This window comes from Salvelinus fontinalis, chromosome 18 (assembly GCF_029448725.1).
Source record: "Salvelinus fontinalis isolate EN_2023a chromosome 18, ASM2944872v1, whole genome shotgun sequence".
Lineage (NCBI taxonomy): Eukaryota > Metazoa > Chordata > Actinopteri > Salmoniformes > Salmonidae > Salvelinus > Salvelinus fontinalis.
In genome coordinates this window covers 37,729,641-37,749,247 of record NC_074682.1, presented here as the reverse complement: position 1 = coordinate 37,749,247, position 19,607 = coordinate 37,729,641, and the positions used below count along the sequence as shown (strand labels likewise).

Sequence of the window (19,607 nt, the reverse complement as noted above, 5' to 3'; positions counted from 1 at the left end):
TTTTTCATAGTTATTTTTGCCCATGCTGCAGATGGCTATATCAGTCCACTAATACAGGACTACTAAAGGCCCAGTGCCCCCAATTTTATTTAAATATTTTTCAGGGTGTGCTGGAGCACCCCTACTTCTGTTTGGCTCCTAGAGTAAATGGTAAACTGTTTCTGTTGCAAAACGTTTTGCAACAGAATCCGACTAATGAATACACCCCTGGCTAGGTAGCCCTTGGGAGAATCTCAATTGCATACTCCTCATGTCCTCTCTCCTCGCCTCCTCAAAATCCATTGGAGGAGAAAGCCAGAGGTCCCTCCCTTTTGACCTTCTCTTCCAATGGGTTTTGAGAATGAGGAGACGAGAGCGGACACGAGGAGTATGCAATTGAGATTCTCCCCTTGTTTCACTACACTTTAATCATTTTTAATTTTATACACAAAACACTAGTCATACAGGAGGAATACTAGTCTAGTCACTAGTCATACAGGAGGTATACAAACAAACAACATATGCTAGGGGGTACAAATAATTACAGGTTATGGAAAGGCCTTAAAAGACAGACCTATTGACTGTTTTTACAGCTTTCTTATAATTTTTTTTTTTAGAATGATCTTAATTTACTGCTCAAACTCCTTATAGAAAACAAGTGTTTTTTTATTAGTGAATTTACATTTATGAATATACAATTTTTCCTTTAAAATTGTTTTTCGTTAACCTTATTATAGTTAAGGACAACTAGCAGCACATTCTCCCATAATAAACAGGTCATCAAAAATACTATCAATTTTAAATCTACAAATATCTTGCTATCATTTCTTCACATGTAGACAATGCCAAAATAAATGCAAAACTGTTTCTGGACACTCATCACAAAAAGTACAGTTAGTGTTAATGTCTTTTTTGAGTTTCTTCAGGTAATGATTCGTAGGGTAATATTTATGGATTTGACCTTTCACTACACTTTTTTTAAAATACATTTTTTTAACAAGATCAGCTTTAAAACCATAGCTTTCTGATTAATTTATCTCATGAGATACAGTTGTTTGCATCATCTCGTATTGCTTTGTTTCTTTTAGTTTTTTTGCGTTAAAATAATCTTTATTTCATATTCAATGGGATATATTTTAAACAGAGGATTAACGTCAATAAATTAAGTTTATATTTTACACTTTCCATGCTCTGGCACTACTGTTTCCACCAATCACAGCCCTCAAAGGAAACAATAACGTCATATGTGCTTTCTGGAACCTCCTTCCTTTCAAAAAAATAAAACGATTACAAAAAATAATGGTGTCGCACCGCCCTTTTATTTAGCAATTAGCCAGCAACTACACCCCCCCCCCCTACCCCCCCGGTGATTTATACTAGCTTTTGAGATAATCAACGCCATTGCTGAGGCCCACGAAGGATTTGAAAGGTAATGCAGCTTCTCAATGACTTGACCGCCTGCATATATATTAGCTATGTACTCAGCTTTAAATTGAGAAATGGTTTGCTTTGTTGCTATTATTAAGTTAATGGCGGGTCCCTTTCCGTCTCCTCGTCGAAGGGGAAGGTTGGCGGTATTGCTGACGTCTGTTGACGCGGGTACTTGCGTGCCAGTGACTCGGTATTACACAAATTCGCTCATTGTCCAAAAGCACATACAGTGCGAGTTAGCTAGCTACAAGGCATATGAGACCTGGATAAATTAAGAATATAATCTGGTTTATTCACCAACGGCAATGTTTAGCAAGCCAACTAACGTTACGTAGTTTGCTGACTGACACGTTACCCGGCCTAGATTGAGAAATTGGCTAACTAGCAATCATTAATGTTTGCTAGCGAACGTATTCAAATGAGTATACTGTAATTTGTCTTTAGCCAACGCTGCAGTTAAGCAGCTAACTAGCTCCGGTAACGTTACCTAGTTAGCGATGTTTAGCTATTTAGCTAACATTGCCACAGTTAGTCTTTAGGTTTAGTGCTGTCAGCAATTTAGCTAGCTAGTTAGTAACGTTACTGAATTTCAAATCAAAGCGTATTAGTCACATGCGTCGAATACAACCGGTGTAAACCTTACAATGAAACGCTTACTTACTAGCCCCTAACCAACAATGCAGTTAAAAAATATATACTAATACGAAAAAAAAAGGAAAGTAATTAAAGAGCAGCAGTAAAATAATAACAGCGAGACTATATACAGGGGGTACCGGTTAGTGATGCACCGATATGACATTTTTGACCGATAGAGATAAACTATATTAACATGTTTTGTGACTTTTAAGCATTCTAGTACAGTTAAATAGTTAACACACACGGACGCAGCGGTCTACGGCACTGCATGTCAGTGCAAGATGCGTCACTACAGTCCATGATTCGAATCCAGGCTGTATCACATTTGTCCGTGATTGGGAGCCCCATAGGGTGGCGCACAATTGGCCTAGCGTCATCCGGGTTTGGCCGTCATGGTAAATAAGAATTTGTTCTTTTAACCTACTTGCCTCGTTAAATAAAGGTTACACACTGACCAAAAATGTATTTTGTTGGCATTTACGTATGTCCCCATTACCAGTAAAACAATCCAAAGTCATTTATTTCACTTACTTGCTGTGGTGTTTCATTGTTCATTTTTTCAGTAGTTTTATTCTGAACCTGGATTTCTATGGAACGTACATGTCAAATAACACTTTGATGTGTCAAAAAACACTAGTTGACCAATCAGCACCAGAATATGACTGCGCGTCACATAATAATTTAACGCGTTAATGATTTTTTTTACATAGTTATTACACATTGATTACACTATCACTTGTATTTCATATGTCTCCACGATTCATAGATACGTATGCTATGATGCTGGTAAAGTTGTCTCGCCATAAAATGTAAAAAGAAAAGTTAGCTAGCTCATGGATGCAAACAATGTTCTTCCCCAAAAACATAGCAAAACGACATCTGTTTAAGTAGCTATAGTTAGCTAACTATATAGCTAGGTGTTATCATCTAAAATAACCCTAATTTAGAAGACCGTTCATATTTGATTAATGGTGGTCGGACCCGTCTGTGATACTAGGCACAATAAGGATTAGTCACGATAGTGTACTTTGTGGTTAGCCTTCAATTAAAGTATGGCATAATTCTACTATTTGTATTCATTTACATCACTGTCAATAACATACTTATTTTGAAGGCAAATCGTAAATTCCACTTGTGCCTAATCCTTATTGTGGCTAGCTTCACACCACATAACCCGGTCTGGTCGAGCATCACTAGCCAGATGAAGCTAGCTGGCTGCTTATAACATTAGTTTTGGGCAACAGGGTTAAGTAGCTGGCTAGCTATTTATTTTCATGAACTGAAGTTCAATTTCAATAGGTGAACAACAAGTGGCAACCTAGCTAATACTTACTCACAAGGATTCCTAAATCATTGCTAAGAATAATGAAAATAACTGCAGTTTCTTCTGGTCATTGTTTTCAGCCTGGTTGTATTGGTGCTAGCTAGGTACCAAGCTAAAGCTAGCTATCCCAGAAGTTGCGTTCGAACAAATTATGCTTTATTACCAACGCGGAATTGTAAAAACATTGTTCGTGGCCGGTGTTTGCTTGTTTGCAGACTTTATACAGCTTTGACAGTGCTACTGTATCTTTTTTGACACGCAAAGACCCAAACGGTGTTCCGTAGTATGTATGTCGTGAAGCTAATAGCAGTGACGCTATTACTGTAACTCCGGTAGGTTAACATCTAAAAAAATAGCACACTTGAATGTGTATACTGGTGTTCGACCAGTCGGCCAAAGCCAACATCACCCATGAAAGAGAACGGTTGATTGTCAAGGGCAATGAATTCCATTATCTTGGCTTTAATGGATTTCGCCATTGAGTTGTCTCGCTGAAATTTTCTTACTCTTTCAAATGACTGCTCGACTTGTTGACTGCTCGATCCACACAGCAGACATTGTGGGCTAGGTTAGGAATGCTTTGTTGCACGTGTAGCTCAAAATTTTACGTGGCGTCATAACGTCATGTTCCTACGTTATATAGGTATGCGCGTCGGCGTTAAACTAGACATCGGACAATACCGATGTTAGCATTTTTAGCTAATATTGGCCAATTCCAATATGTTCACCGATATATCGTGCATCCCTAGTACCGGTACAATGTGCGGGGGCACCAGTTAGTTGAGATACATGTAGGTAGAGTTACTAAAGTGACTATGCATAGATGATAACAGAGAGTAGCAGCGGTGTAAAAGAGGGGGGGGGGGGCAATGCAAGTAGTCTGGGTAGCCATTTGATTAGATGTTTAGGAGTCTTATGGCTTGGGGGTAGAAGCTGTTTAGAAGCCTCTTGGACCTAGACTTGGCGCTCCGGTACTGCTTGCCGTGCGGTGGCAGAGAGAACAGTCTATGACTAGAGTGGCAGTAGTCTTTGACAATTTTTAGGGCCTTCCTCTGACACCGCCTGGTATAGAGGTCCTGGATGGCAGGAAGCTTGGCCCTGGTGATGTACTGGGCCGTGGTCGACCAATTATGATTTTTCAACGCCGATACCGATTATTGGAGGACCAATAAAAGCAGATGCCGATTTAAAAATATTTATTTATTTGTAATAATGACAATTACAACAATACTGAATGAACACTTATTTAACTTAATATAATACATCAATAAAAATCAAATTTAGCCTCAAATAAATAATGAAACATGTTCAATTTGGTTTAAATAATGCAAAAACAAAGTGTTGGAGAAGAAAGTAAAAGTGCAATATGGGCCATGTAAAAAAGCTAACGTTTAAGTTCCTTGTTTAGAACATATGAAAGCTGGTGGTTCCTTTTTAACATGAGACTTCAATATTCCAAGGTAAGAGGTTTTAGGTTGTAGTTAATATAGTATTTATAGGACTATTTCTCTCTCTACCATTTGTATTCCATATACCTTTGACTATTGGATGTTCCTATAGGCACTTTAGTATTGCCAGTGTAACAGTATAGCTTCCGTCCCTCTCCTCGCTCCTACCTGGGCTCGAACCAGGAACACATCGACAACAGCCACCCTCGAAGCAGCGTTACCCATGCAGAGCAAGGGGAACAACTACTCCAAGTCTCAGAGCGAGTGACGTTTGAAACGCTATTAGCGCGCTAACTAGCTAGCCATTTCACATTGGTTATACCAGCCTAATCTCGGGAGTTGATAGGCTTGAAGTCATAAACAGCGCAATGCTTGAAGCACAGTGAAGAGCTGCTGGCAAAACGCACAAAAGTGCTGTTTGAATGAATGCTTACGAGCCTGCTGCTGCCTACCATCGCTCAGTCAGACTGCTCTATCAAATATCAAATCATAGTCTTAATTATAACATAATAACACACAGAAATACGAGCCTTTAGTCATTAATATGGTTGAATCCGGAAACCATCATTTCGAAAACAAAACGTTTATTCTTTCAGTGATATACGGAACCGTTCTGTATTTTATGTAACGGGTGGCATCCATAAGTCTAAATATTCCTGTTGCATTGCACAACCTTCAATGTTATGTCATAATTACGTAAAATTCTGGCAAATTGGTTTGCAATGAGCCAGGCGGCTCAAACTGTTGCATATACCCTGACTCTGCGTGCAATGAACGCAAGAGAAGTGACACAATTTCACCTGGTTAATATTGCCTGCTAACCTGGATTTCTTTAAGCTAAATATGCAGGTTTAAAAATATATACTTCTGTGTATTGATTTTAAGAAAGGCGTTGATGTTTATGGTTAGGTACACATTGGAGCAACAACAGTCCTTTTTCGCAAATGTGCACTGCATCGATTATATGCAATGCAGGACACGCAGGATGCAGGATAAACTAGTAATATCATCAACCATGTGTAGTTATAACTAGTGATTATGATTGATTGATTGTTTTTTATAAGATAAGTTTCATACTAGCTAGCAACTTACCTTGGCTTCTTACTGCATTTGCGTAACAGGCGGGCTCCTCGTGAGGCAGGTGGTTAGAGCGTTGGACTAGTCGGATTAATTTTTTTACACCTTCTGTGTATTTTTACACCTTCAATCTTGCAACCTTATGGTTAATGGTACCTTCAGGCGTTTGGAAATTACTTCCAAGGATGAACCAGACTTGTGGAGGTCTACAATTGTTTTTCTGAGGTCTTGGCTGATTTTCTTTTGATTTTCCCATGATGTCAAGCAAAGAGGCACTGAGTTTGAAGGTAGGCCTTGAAATGCATCCACAGGTAGGCCTTGAAATGCATCCACAGGTAGGCCTTGAAATGCATCCACAGGTACACCTCCAATTGACTCAAATGATGTCAATTAGCCTATCAGAAGCTTCTAAAGCTATGACATCATTTTCTGGAGATTTCCAAGCTGTTTAAAGGCACAGTCAACTTAGTGTATGTGAACTTCTGACCCACTGGAATTGTGATACGGTGAATTATAAGTGAAATAATCTGTCTGCAAACAATTGTGTCATGCACAAAGTAGATGTCAGAGGAATCAGAGGAATCCTGGAACATATTCCAGTCTGTGCTAGCAAAACAGTCCTGTAGCCTAGCATCTGCTTTGTCTGACTGCTTTCTTGTTGATGGAGTCTCTGGTGCTTCATGCTTTAATTTTTGCTTGTAAGCAGGAATCATGAGAAGAGAATTATTGACAGATTTGCCAATTAGAGGGAGAGCTGCCAACATACTGACTCAACTCCAGCCATTTTAATAATGGGAATTGATGGAAATTATGTAAAAATGTATAATTAGCCACTTTAAACAATGCCACTTAATATAATGTTTACATATCCTACATTACTCATCTCATCTCATATGTATAGACTGTACACTATACCATCTACTGCATCTTGCCTATTCCGTTCTGTACCATCACTCATTCATATATCTTTATGTACATATTCTTTATCCCTTTACACTTGTGTGTATAAGGTAGTAGTTGTGGAATTGTTAGGTTAGATTACTTGTTGGTTATTACTGCATTGTCGGAACTAGAAGCACAAGCATTTCGCTACACTCGCATTAACATCTGCTAACCATGTGTATGTGACAAATAAAATTTGATTTGTTCTTAGTGCCAGCCTCTGACTGTGGTGGTATGTAAACAGCTACTAAAAATACAGATGAAAACCCTCTAGGCAGAGAGTGTGGTCTACAGCTTATCATGGGATACTAAACCTCAGGCAAGCAATGGCTCGAGACTTCCTTAGATATCGTGCAGCAGCTGTTATTTACAAAAATACATCGTCTTCCGCACCTTGTCTTAACAGACACCTCCTGCCGGTACAGCGTATAACCTGCCAGCTGTGTGTTGATCGTGTCGTCGTTCAGCCACGACTCCGTGAAGCATTAGATATTACAGTTTTGAATGTCCCGTTGGTAGTTTAATCTTCCGCGTAGGTCATCTATTTTATTTTCCAAAGATTGCACGTTTGCCAGCAGAATGGAAGTGGGGGTTTATTCGATCGTCTATGAATTCTTAGAAGGCAGTCCGCCCTTTGGCCCCTATTTCTCCCCTTCTCTTCTCGCAAATCACTGGGATCTGGGCCTGTTCCCAGGTGTGCAGTATAGCATTCACGTCGGAATCGTTAACCTGTTTGGGCTAGGGGGCAGCATTTTCACGTTTGGATGAAAAGCGTACCCAGAGTAAACTGCCTGCTACTCAGTCCCAGTTGCTAATATATGAATATTATTAGTAGCTTTGGATAGAAAACACTCTGAAGTTTCTAAAACTGTTTGAATGATGTCTGTGAGTATAACAGAACGCATATGGCAGGCGAAAACCTGAGAGAAATCCAACCGGGAAGTGGGAAATCTGAGGTTTATAGTTTTTCAACTCTTGGCCTATCGAATGCACAGTGTCTATGGGGTCATATTGCACTTCCTAAGGCTTCCACTAGATGTCAACAGTCTTTATAACCTTGTTTAATGCTTCTACTGTGAAGTGGGGGCGAATGTTTTGGAGGCAAAGCCAAATGTAAACTGAGGTTTTTGGATATAAATATGAACTTGATCGAACAAAACATACATGTATTGTGTAACATGTCCCGGGAGTGTCATCTGATGAAGAATATCAAAGGTTAGTGATTAATTTTATCTCTTTCTGCTTTTTGTGACTATTCTCTTTGGTTGGAAAATCGCTGTATGCTTTCTGTGACTAGTTGCTGACCTAACATAATGATATGTTCTGCTTTCGCCGAAAAACCTTTTTGAAATCGGACACTGTGGTTGGATTAACGAGAATTGTATCTTTAAAATGGTGTCTAATACTTGTATGTTTGAGACATTTGAATTATGAGATTTCTGTTGATTGAATTTGGCGCCCTGCAAATTCATTTGCTGTTGGCGAGGGGTTCCTAGACAGCTCAAACTAAACATATAAACTCAGCAAAAAAAGAATTGTCCCTTTTTCAGGACCCTGTCTTTCAAAGATAATTTGTAAAAATCCAAATAACTTCACAGATCTTCATTGTAAAGGGTTAAAACACTGTTCCCCATGCTTGTTCAATGAACCATAAACAATTAATGAACATGCACCTGTGGAACTGTTGTTAAGACACAAACAGCTTAAGACGGTAGGCAATTAAAGTCAGTTATGAAAATTTAGGACACTAAATAGACCATTCTACCAACTTAGAAAAATCACCAAAAGAAAGATGCCCAGGGTCCCCGCTCATCTGCGTGAACATGCCTTAGGCATGCTGCAAGGAAGCATGACGACTGCAGATGTGGCCAGGGCAATAAATTGCAATGTCCGTACTGTGTGACGCCTAAGACAGCGCTACAGTGAGACAGGCCTTGCAGCTGATTGTCCTCGAAGTGGCAGACCACGTGTAACAACACCTGCACAGGATCGGTACATCCGAACATTACACCTGAGGGATAGGTACAGGATGGCAACAACAACTACCTGAGTTGCACCAGGAACGCACAATCCCTCCATCAGTGCTCAGACTGTCCGCTATAGGCTGAGAGAGGCGGGACTGAGGGCTTGAAGGCTTGTTGTAAGGCAGGTCCTCACCAGACATCACCGGCAACAATTGCCTATGGGCACCAACCCATCGTCGCTGGACCAGACAGGACTGGCAAAACAATGTTCTCTACTGACGAGTCACAGTTTTGTCTCACCAGGGGTGATGGTAGGATTTGTGTTTATCGTCGAAGGAATGAGCGTTACACTGAGGCCTGTACTCTGGAGCGGGATCGATTTGGAGGTGGAGGGTCCGTCATGGTCTGGGGTGGTGTGTCACAGCATCATTGGACTGAGCTTGTTGTCATTGCAGGCAATCTCAACGCTATCCGTTACAGGGAAGACATCCTCCTCCCTCATGTGGTACCCTTCTTGCAGGCTCATTCTGACGTGACCCTCTAGCATGACAATGCCACCAGCCATACTGCTCGTTCTGTGCGTGATTTCCTGCAAGACAGGAATGTCAGTGTTCTGCCATGTCCAGCGACGAGCCCGGATCTCAATCCCATTTAGCACGTCTGGGACCTGTTGGATCGGAGGGTGAGGGCTAGGGCCATTCCCCCCCCAGAATTGTCCGGGAACTTGCAGGTGCCTTGGTGGAAGAGTGGGGTAACATCTCACAGCAAGAACTGGCAAATCTGGTGCAGTCCATGAGGAGGAGATGCACTGCAGTACTTAATGCAGCTGGTGGCCACACCAGATAGTGACTATTACTTTTGATTTTGACCTAATTTTGACCTAATTTCTGGACAGCAGGACTGCGATTACTCACAACGGACTGGCACAATCCTTTTTTTTCCTTTTAATGGATATAAGCAAATATCCTGGTATGTGTGCATAGGAATTCAAAGTATGATAAATAGTTAGCTAACTAGTCAATATTCTTTTAGGGGAGAGGGGTGACTATCCTCAGTTTCCATGGAGATGCTCTGCCTGTCCGGTCAGTCCACCATATCCCTCTATTTACAAAATAGACTTGCAAGAGGGTTCTGTCCAGTGCCCATACACACCAGTGAGCCATCATTAGAGTTGGCTACATGCGGAAATCTTACCATTTGACCAGTTCGTACATACATCAATCCTTTTATTACTGAATGACAGACTAGCCTAGTTAAATGGCATAACAAATATGCTTAGTGTGTAATATCGGTTGTCTCTGTATTTTAATGTTTTAGTAATTAGTGGTCGTTAAAGGTTCCGTGTAGTCAATGGGATTTTCATATACGTTTCCTAACATGCTGACCAGACCGGACACGTCGCATGAGCGAGCGTCGCAAAATACATTTAGAAATCTATGTTATTCAATTATTGCACCCACACTGCTCGCGCACGCCAACGAGCGTCTGCGACGCCAAGGGCTAAAATAGAAGTCGTTCCTATTTCTGACGCAGATCACGCTGAAAGTCATCTCTTCATTGGTTTATAGAAGCAGGTACCCACATGCCATCTCCTCATTGGTTATACCCACGTGGGTGATTGAAAGACAAATCTGTTGCCGGTTGTCGTGGTAATACAATGAAAGTTTAGATGCGATCACCATATAAATTCAAATATGAAAAAGCCTGGAAGGAGGATAGATGACTAGAAACAATTCGGTTGGCCGCTTTAATGTGTGGATTAATTGTCGGAGTAGAGGTCCTTGTGCATTTCAGGTAAAATAACAACTCGATGTTTATATCCCAGGACAAATTAGCTAGCAACAGGAAGCTAGCTAAATAGGATAAATTAACGTTAGTTAGCAAGTGCAAGCTAACTAGCTAAATTGCCATACATGTTTAATGCTTTTTGACCTGTCGCCAAATTAATGGCATTGGTTCAGAGTTTGTTTTGATATTTTAACCTGCGTGTTGTGATTTTGGGGGGGGCAAAATACATTTATGCACGATAGCGCACGATGGCGCACGCGCGCAGCCGGTTTGGGGTTCCGCGTCATGGAGGTTAGAATAATACTGTCAAATTGTGAAAACAATGATAATGTCCCTTTTAATGTATGGGGCTGTTTGAAAAGACCGCCTGTATTGTGGGGGGGTTTAGCCTTCCACGGTGACATCACCATGCTGTAAATTACTTGATGTACCAATAAGAAAGAGTTCCAAACCTATGCTATTTGTTTATTTTTTACTATTTTAGTTGAAAATTATCACAGTAAGTACTTAATTGATATCCAGAAATTATAGAGATTTCTTAAATTTTTATTTATCAGAATCTCTGCCTCTGCAGTGACCATGGAAGACGTGCAGAACAACAATAGTTTGTGTCTCAGTGCCGTCTCCTTCCCCACCACCATCACAGCCTCCCAGATTTCACAGATACCCCAACAGGTAACCAACAGTCTTATATCAGAAGGTTAATAATGACTCCCTGTCTTTCTGGAAGTGGGGTTTAGGAATGGGAATGGGATCACTGTTCACTGACGGGAAAGCACAATACAGGCCGTGTGGAGTTACTGCCAATTGTCAGAACATGAAGAGGGTCCATACTGTGAATAATATCAGCATGGTATTGAGAATTGGTCCTCCTCTATCTATTTTCCTTTGACCACTGACTTTCCTCACTTATTTACTAGCGTGCTGGTACATATTAGTGATGGGAGGGGGAATACAGTATTGTTTCACAATATTATTTCTGCTGATTTTCTATACAGTGCATTAAAGTATTTAGACCCCTTGACTTTTCCCACATTTTGTTACAGTACAGCCTTATTCTAAAATGTATTAAATCGTTTTTCCCCCTCATCAACCAACACACCCCATAACGACAAAGCAAAAACAGGTTTTTAGAAATTGTAGCAAATGTATACATTTTTGCATAAATATTCAGACCCTTAACTCATTACTTTGTTCAAGCACCTTTGGCAGCGATTACAGCCTCGAGTCTTCTTGGGTATGATGCTAAATCAAATTTATTTATATAGCCCTTCGTACATCAGCTGATATCTCAAAGTGCTGTACAGAAACCCAGCCTAAAACCCCAAACTGCAAGCAATGCAGGTGTAGAAGCACGGTGTCTAGGAAAAACTCCCTAGAAAGGCTAAAACCTAGGAAGAATCCTAGAGAGGAACCAGGGTATGAGGGGTGGCCAGTCCTCTTCTGGCTGTGCCGGGTGGAGATTATAACAGAACATGGCCAAGATGTTCAATTGTTCATAAATTACCAGCATGGTCAAATAATAATAATCACAGAAGTTATCGAGGGTGCAGCAAGTCAGCACCTCAGGAGTAAATGTCAGTTGGCTTTTCATAGCCGATCATTAAGAGTATCTCTACCGCTCCTGCTGTCTCTAGAGAGTTGAAAACAGCAGGTCTGGGACAGGGAGCACGTCTGGTGAACAGGTCAGAGTTCCATAGCCGCAGGCAGAACAGTTGAAACTGGAGCAGCAGCACGGCCAGGTGTACTGGGGACAGCAAGGAGTCATCATGCCAGGTAGTCCTGACGCATGGTCCTAGGGCTCAGGTCCTCAGAGAGAGAAAGAAGGAGAGAATTAGAGAGAGCATACTTAAATTAACACAGGACACCGGATAAGACAGAAGTACTCTAGATATAACAAACTGACCCTAGCCCCCCGACACATAAACTACTGCAGCATAAATACTGGAGGCTGAGACCGGAGGGGTCAGGAGTCACAGTGGCCCCATCCGATGATACCCCCGGACAGGGCCAAACAGGAAGGATATAACTCCACCCACTTTGCTAAAGCACAGCCCCACACCACTAGAGGGATATCTTCAACCACCAACTTACCATCCTGAGACAAGGCCGAGTATAGCCCACAAAGATCTCCGCCATGGCACAACCCAAGGGGGGGCGCCAACCCAGACAGGAAGATCACGTCAGTGACTCAACCCACTTAAGTGACGCACCCCTCCTAGGGACGGCATGAAAGAGCACCAGTAAGCCAGTGACTCAGCCCCTGTAATAGGGTTAGAGGCAGAGAATCCCAGTGGAGAGAGGGGAACCGGCCAGGCGAGACAGCAAGGGCGGTTCGTTGCTCCAGAGCCTTTCCGTTCACCTTCACACTCCTGGGCCAGACTACACTCAATCATATGACCCACTGAGATGAGTCTTCAGTAAAGACTTAAAGGTTGAGACCGAGGCTGCGTCTCTCACATGGGTAGGCACACCATTCCATAAAATTGGAGCTCTATAGGAGAAAGCCCTGCCTCCAGCTGTTTGCTTAGAAATTTTAGGGACAATTAGGAGGCCTGCTTCTTGTGACCGTAGCGTACGTGTAGGTATGTACGGCAGGACCAAATCGGAAAGATAGGTAGGAGCAAGCCCATGTAATGCTTTGTAGGTCAGCAGTAAAACCTTGAAATCAGCCCTTGCCTTAACAGGAAGCCAGTGTAGGGAGGCTAGCACTGGAGTAATATGATCACATTTTTTGGTTCTAGTCAGGATTCTAGCAGCCGTATTTAGCACTATCTGAAGTTTATTTAGTGCTTTATGGACAATTCCTTCAACCTCATTGCTTGGTTTTTGCTCTGATATGCACTGACAACTGTGGGACCTTATATAGACAGGTGTGTGCCTTTCCAAATCCATGTCCAATCAATTGAATTTACAACAGACTCCAATCAAGTTGTAGAAACATCTCAAGAATGATCACCAATTTTGATTCTCATAGTTAAGGGTCTGAGTATTTCTGTTTTTATTTGTAATACATTTGCAAACATTTCTAAAAACCTGTTTTCGCTTTGTCATTATGGGGTATTGTTTGTAGATTGAGGAATTTTTATTTAATCCATTTTAGAATAAGGCTATAATGTGGAAAAAGTGAAGGGATCTGAATACTTTCCGAATGCACTGTATACTGAACAAAAATATAAATTAAATATAAACGTAAAGTGTTTGTCCCATGTTTCATTATATTGTTAAATAAAAAAATTAATGAGCTGAAATAAAAGATCCCAGAAATGTTCCATACGCACAAAAAGCTTATTTCTCTCAAATTCTGTGTACACATTTGTTTACGTCCCTGTTAGTGAGCATTTCTCCTTTGCCAAGATAATCCATCTACCTGACAGGTGTGGCATATCAAGAAACTAATTAAACAGCATGATCATTACACAGGTGCACCTTTTGCTGGGGACAATACAAGGCCACTTTAAAATGTGCACTTTTGTCACACAACAGCACAGTTTTGAGGGAGCGTGCAATTGGCATGCTGATTCTAGGAATGTCCACCAGAGCTGTTGCCATGGATTTGAATGTTACTTTCTCTACCATAAGCCACCCTCCCAGGCCCACTCATGGCTGCTCCCCTGCCCAATGACGTGAAATACATAGATTAGGGACTAAATCATTTATTTAAACTGACTGATTTCCTTATATGAACTTTAACTCAGTAAAATTGTTAAATGTTGCGCTTTATATTTTTGTTCAGTATACAGTGCTTCGTCCTTTAAAAGTTGCAGCGCACTGCGGCGGAGCTTGCATGGTGCCTCAGAATTCTATGGCACGTTATATCAGTGTGAACCACTGGTACCATTAATGCTAGTTTGACCACCAGAGGGCATCTTTGAGAAGTATTTGATAGCCTTCGAAAGTGGCTGTACTAGAGAATTTAGCCTTTTTTGTAAGAACATAGTATATGGGACTGATTTTAAGAAACTTTGCTCAATTCATTTGAAAATATTATGGTGTTTCTATTCCAAGAAAAACTAAAAACCCTCTGGGTTTCCGATAGGATGGAACTGAAAATATGGCGCTGTACAACGTGACGGTTGGGAGTACAGTACTGGGCTATTTAGCTAAAGTGTCTCCTTGTCGTGAAGGAGACCAGAGGTTCAATTCCCCGACGGGGAGGAAGGAGTAGGCTCTCCTTGTAAATGAGAATTTGTTCTAAACTGAATTGCCTACTTAAATAAAGGTTACACAAAGAGCGTTGCAGGAGCTGTGTTTACTTTGCTTTGTTCCGGGAAAATGTGGACAGTGCTGACTTTCAATGTAGCAACTGCTTGCTTGCGGAGGACTACAGGAGTTAAATAGCTACTCTTAGCAGGCAGGTAGAAAACCTGCATAAGCTACTGGGGAACCTATGCCCACCTACTTTTTATTTTTCTTCCACCCCAGTAGCCGGACGCCGCTCTGGTCTGGTGGAAGTTTCGCAGCCGTGTCGGCTCTCCATATGACTGGCCGGTGCTCAGCAGGGTTCCATCCGGGAAGGGGTCTCCCCCTTCCCAAGAGAACGGAGCTGTTCTCGACCCAACCAACCAGCCATGGAGGTATGTCACTTGTCGTAGAAGTCGTCCTCTGGCAACGGGGGTCTCCATGGAGATGTTGAGCCCGGAACTGACACAGACCAGAAACAGCTTTGCCGCCCTGGATCCAGAGGTTCCGGCGCCTTCTTCCTTGGTGGTTTTCCAATCAAGATCGGATCCGGAGGCACCTGTGTCATTTGTCCTCGGTTCTGTCTCCCTTTTCGGTGGCTTCTACCTCGTGTTCAGATCCTCGGAGCTCGCAGCCTCACCAGACCGTGAGGCTGCCTGAGACCGGCCCATTCAGCATCACTACCTGTCATCATAGGCAGCTCTATGGTGAGAAACATCTCGGTCCCCAAGGCAAAAACCCTGTCCTACCCAGGAGAACGAGTACAGGACATAAGGCTTCTTCCAACTGTTCTACCACCGATGCCGGGAGCTGACACTGTCGTAGTCCGTGTGGGTCAAACGACATCAGGAGGGCTAGCTCGGAACATTTGAAAAATGAATTTTAAGGAACTGATTTTAACATTAAAAGACTCCAAAAAATGGCCAATCATTTCAGGTCCAGTACCATTGTTGGGCCTCGGGTGTGAAAGATTCAGCGGACTGCTGGCATTACACATCTGGCTAAAATACTACTGTAGCTCTGCTGGAGTCACTTTTATTGATAACTTTGACACCTTCTGGAAATGGAAGATACTCTACAGGAATGACGGAGTCCATCCAAATCATCTTGAAACTGACTGGTAAAGGATCCGAGACCAGCTCAGTTAATCCCTACCATTGTGACAATGAGCCGTCATAATGCTGCATCAAATGTACATGATCTTAGGGGCATTGGCAAACACAATGTAAGTAATTACATGTATGTACCCCTAATTGCACCGAATACATCTGTTTATCCTACAGCTATTGTAAGCAGGAAGTAGGAAGACCACTTTATGCAGCTCACCCTGCACTATCAGCTCCAATGTAAATAACAACAATAACACCTCTTATAAGCTTCCCAGTAAAGCATTAAAAACCCAGAAAGGGCTAAAAATTGCCCATATTAACCTTTGTAGCCTAAGAAACAAGGTCCATGAAGTCAATAACTTGCTTGTAACAGACCGGTGTTGCGGTCTATATTCAGAACCACATTCCTGTAGAAATGTTAAATACTGTTGAAGTAATATGGCTAAAGGTTCATCTGCCTCGCCTAAAGCCCATTTTTGTGGGAAGCTGCTATAGACCACCAAGTGCTAACAGTCAGTATCTGGATAATATGTGTGAAATGCTTGATAATGTATGTGATATCAACACAGAAGTATGTTTTCTGGGGGATTTAAATATTGACTGGCTATCATCAAGCTGCCCACTCAAGAAAAAGATTGAAACTGTAACCAGTGCCTGCAACCTGGATACGGTTGTCAGTCAACCTACCAGGGTAGTTACAAACGGCACAGGAATTAAATCATCAACATTTGATCACATCTTTACTAATGCTGCAGATATTTGCTTTAAAGCAGCATCCAAAATCCATAGGATGTAGTGATCACAATATAATAGCCATATCTAGGAAAACCAAAGTCGCAAAGGATGGGCCTAATATAGTATATAAGCGGTCATACAAGAAGTTTTGTAGTGATTCATATGTTGATGTAAAGAATATTTGCTGGTCTGTGGTGTGTAATGAGGAGCAACCAGACGCTGCACTTGATGCATTTATGAAACTACTTATTCCAGTTACTAATAAGCACGCACCCATTAAGAAAATGACTGTTAAACTGTTAAATCCCCTTGGATTGATGAGGAATTGGAAAAATTGTATGGTTGAGAGGGATGAGGCAAAACGAATGGCAAGGAAGTCTGGCTGCACAACTGATTGTCAAACGTACTGCAAATTAAGAAATCATGTGACAAAACTAAATAAAAATAAACTATACTATGAAACAAATAAATCCGGCCAAAAGCCAGTAAAAATGCAGAGCGCCAAATTCAAATATATTACTATAAAAATCCAACTTTCATGAAATCCCACATGAAAGACACCAAATTAAAGCTACACTTGTTGTGAATCCAGCCAACATGTCTGATTTCAAAAAGGATTTCCGGCGAAAGCACACTAAAACACAGCCATTTTTCCAGCCAAAGAGAGGAGTAACAAAAAGCAGAAAGAGATAAAATGAATCACTAACCTTTGATCTTCATCAGATGACACTCCTAGGAATTCATGTTAAACAATACATGTATTTTCTGTTCGGTATCTCGTATTTATATCCAAAAATCTGAGTTTAGGCAAGACGCTACTGTATCACTTGGCAAAAAGCCAGAAAAAATGCAGAGCGCCAAATTAAAATTAATTACTATAAAATCAAACTTTCATTAAATCACACATGAAAGATACCATTAAAGCTACACTGGTTGTGAATCCAACCAACATGTCAGAATTCAAATAGGCTTTTCAGCGAAAGCATACAATGCTATTATCTGAGCATAGCTCTTACAGTAAACAAAAGAAAGAAAACATTTCAACCTAGCAGGCGCGACACAAAACGCATAAATAATAATATGCCTTACCTTTGACGAGCTTCTCTTGTTGGCACTCCAATATGTCCCATAAACATCACAAATGGTCCTTTTGTTCGATTAATTCCGTCGATATATATCCAAAATGTCAATTTATTTGGCGCGTTTGATCCAGAAAAACACCGGTTCCAACTTGCTCAAACGTGATGACAAAATATCTCAAAGGTTACCTGTAAACTTTGCCAAAAAATGTCAAACTACTTTTGTAATACAACTTTAGGTATTTTTAATGTTAATAATCGATAAAATTGAAGACGGGATGATATGTGTTCAATACAGGATTAAAACGATATGTAGCATGCCTTCTGTTTGATTGAAGTGCATGTCCAGGACACCTGGAGTGCCTCGACTTCAAGATGGCCGTATTTCTTCATTACACAAAGGAATAACCTCAACCTATTTCTCAGGACTGTTGACATCTAGTGGAAGCCGTAGGAACTGCAACAATTCGCTTAGAAATCTGGTTTCCCAATAAACTCATTGAAAAGACAGTGACCACACCCCCAAAAAAAATCTGAATGGTTTCGGGGTTTCGCCTGCTAAATAAGTTCTGTTATACTCACAGACATGATTCAAACAGTTTTAGAAACTTCAGAGTGTTGTCTATCCAAATCTACAAATAATATGCATATCTTATCTCCTGGGGATGAGTAACTGGCAGTTGAATTTGGGTATGCTTTTCATCCAAACGTGTAAATGCTGCCCCCTACCCTAGAGAAGTTAACAGAATTTCAGCACGCTTATAGGGAAGGACACTCAACAAGCACAGCACTTACACAAATTACTGATAATTGGCTGAGAGAAATTGATGATAAAATGATTGTGACTTCAGTGCAGCTTTTGACATTATTGATCATAGTCTGCTGCTGGAAAAACGTATGTGTTATGGCTTTACACCCGCTGCTATAATGTGGATAAATAGTTAGACAAGTAACAGAACACAGAGGGTGTGCTTTAATGGAAGCCTCTCCATTTGAGTCTTTTTTTTTCTTCTTTTTTTTTTTTCTTAATAATATGTTTATTATTTTCCAATAAAAATAAAGTAAAAAAGACAGCAATACAAACAATGACATTCATTGTACTGTTGAATGGGATGGCCAATTTAGAGGACAAAACAAAAGTTAACTCACACATACACAAAATAAAACAAAATCCTATTAGGTGGTACATGCATAAGAAGACAGCATATAGTCATTACAAGCAGTGTAGTTAAGCCAAAAATAAATATTGAGTGTACTACAGCACAGAGTAGCAGCAGATCGTCAGCCCAGTTATGAAGCCGGACTAGACCATTTATCCAGTATCGGCTGCCATATTTTGTAAAACAATGGGCTTCTATTGGAGGTGTTGTATCGAATCTTTTCCATATGTATTACATTCCCTAAATCCCGTAACCCCATTTCAAAGGTAGGTACAGTCTCCAATTTCCAAAATTGCAATATGAGCCTTTTGGCTAATAGAGTACAAAGAGAGACAGCTTTCCCTTCCTGGTTATTCCCATCAACTGTACCAAACAGAGCGATCAATGGGTCTGGGGCTAGAACTCTATCAAAGGCCTTAGATAAGTAATCAAAAATGAGAGCCCAGTAAGCATGTAATTTAGGGCATGTCCAGAATAAGTGGGTCAACGTCCCCTCCTCCTGCTTGCACCTCTCACACAATGGTGAGGTGTCCGGGAATATTTTATGCAGTTTTACTTTTGAGTAGTGTAACCTGTGTATCACCTTAAACTGTACAAGGTTGTCTGGCATTCACTGAACTGTGGTTTATATTCCTGAGAGCTTCTATCCATTCCTCATTTGAGATTTCTGAACCAAGTTCTTGTTCCCAAGCCCTTTTAATGGTGTCTATGGATACCTCTGTGGGCCTGTAGCACATCATTTAGTCTAGAGAC

The 19,607-nt window shown here is 41.1% G+C and overlaps 1 protein-coding gene across 3 annotated transcripts in view; it reads left to right on the top strand.

Moving 5' to 3' along the window:
• The first annotated feature begins 1,269 nt into the window (after positions 1-1,269).
• LOC129815453 (cyclic AMP-dependent transcription factor ATF-1-like) overlaps positions 1,270-19,607 on the top strand; it is a 44,600-nt gene continuing 26,262 nt past the window's right edge. Inside the window, exons 1-2 of one of the 3 annotated variants that reach the window (XM_055869311.1) lie at positions 1,270-1,408; positions 11,164-11,264. In XM_055869311.1, the coding sequence (XP_055725286.1) occupies positions 11,169-11,264 (96 nt within the window). In that variant the 5' untranslated portion in view covers positions 1,270-1,408; positions 11,164-11,168. The remainder of the gene's footprint in view (positions 1,409-11,163; positions 11,265-19,607) is intronic. The other 2 variants (XM_055869309.1, XM_055869312.1) reach the window with 2 other exon arrangements.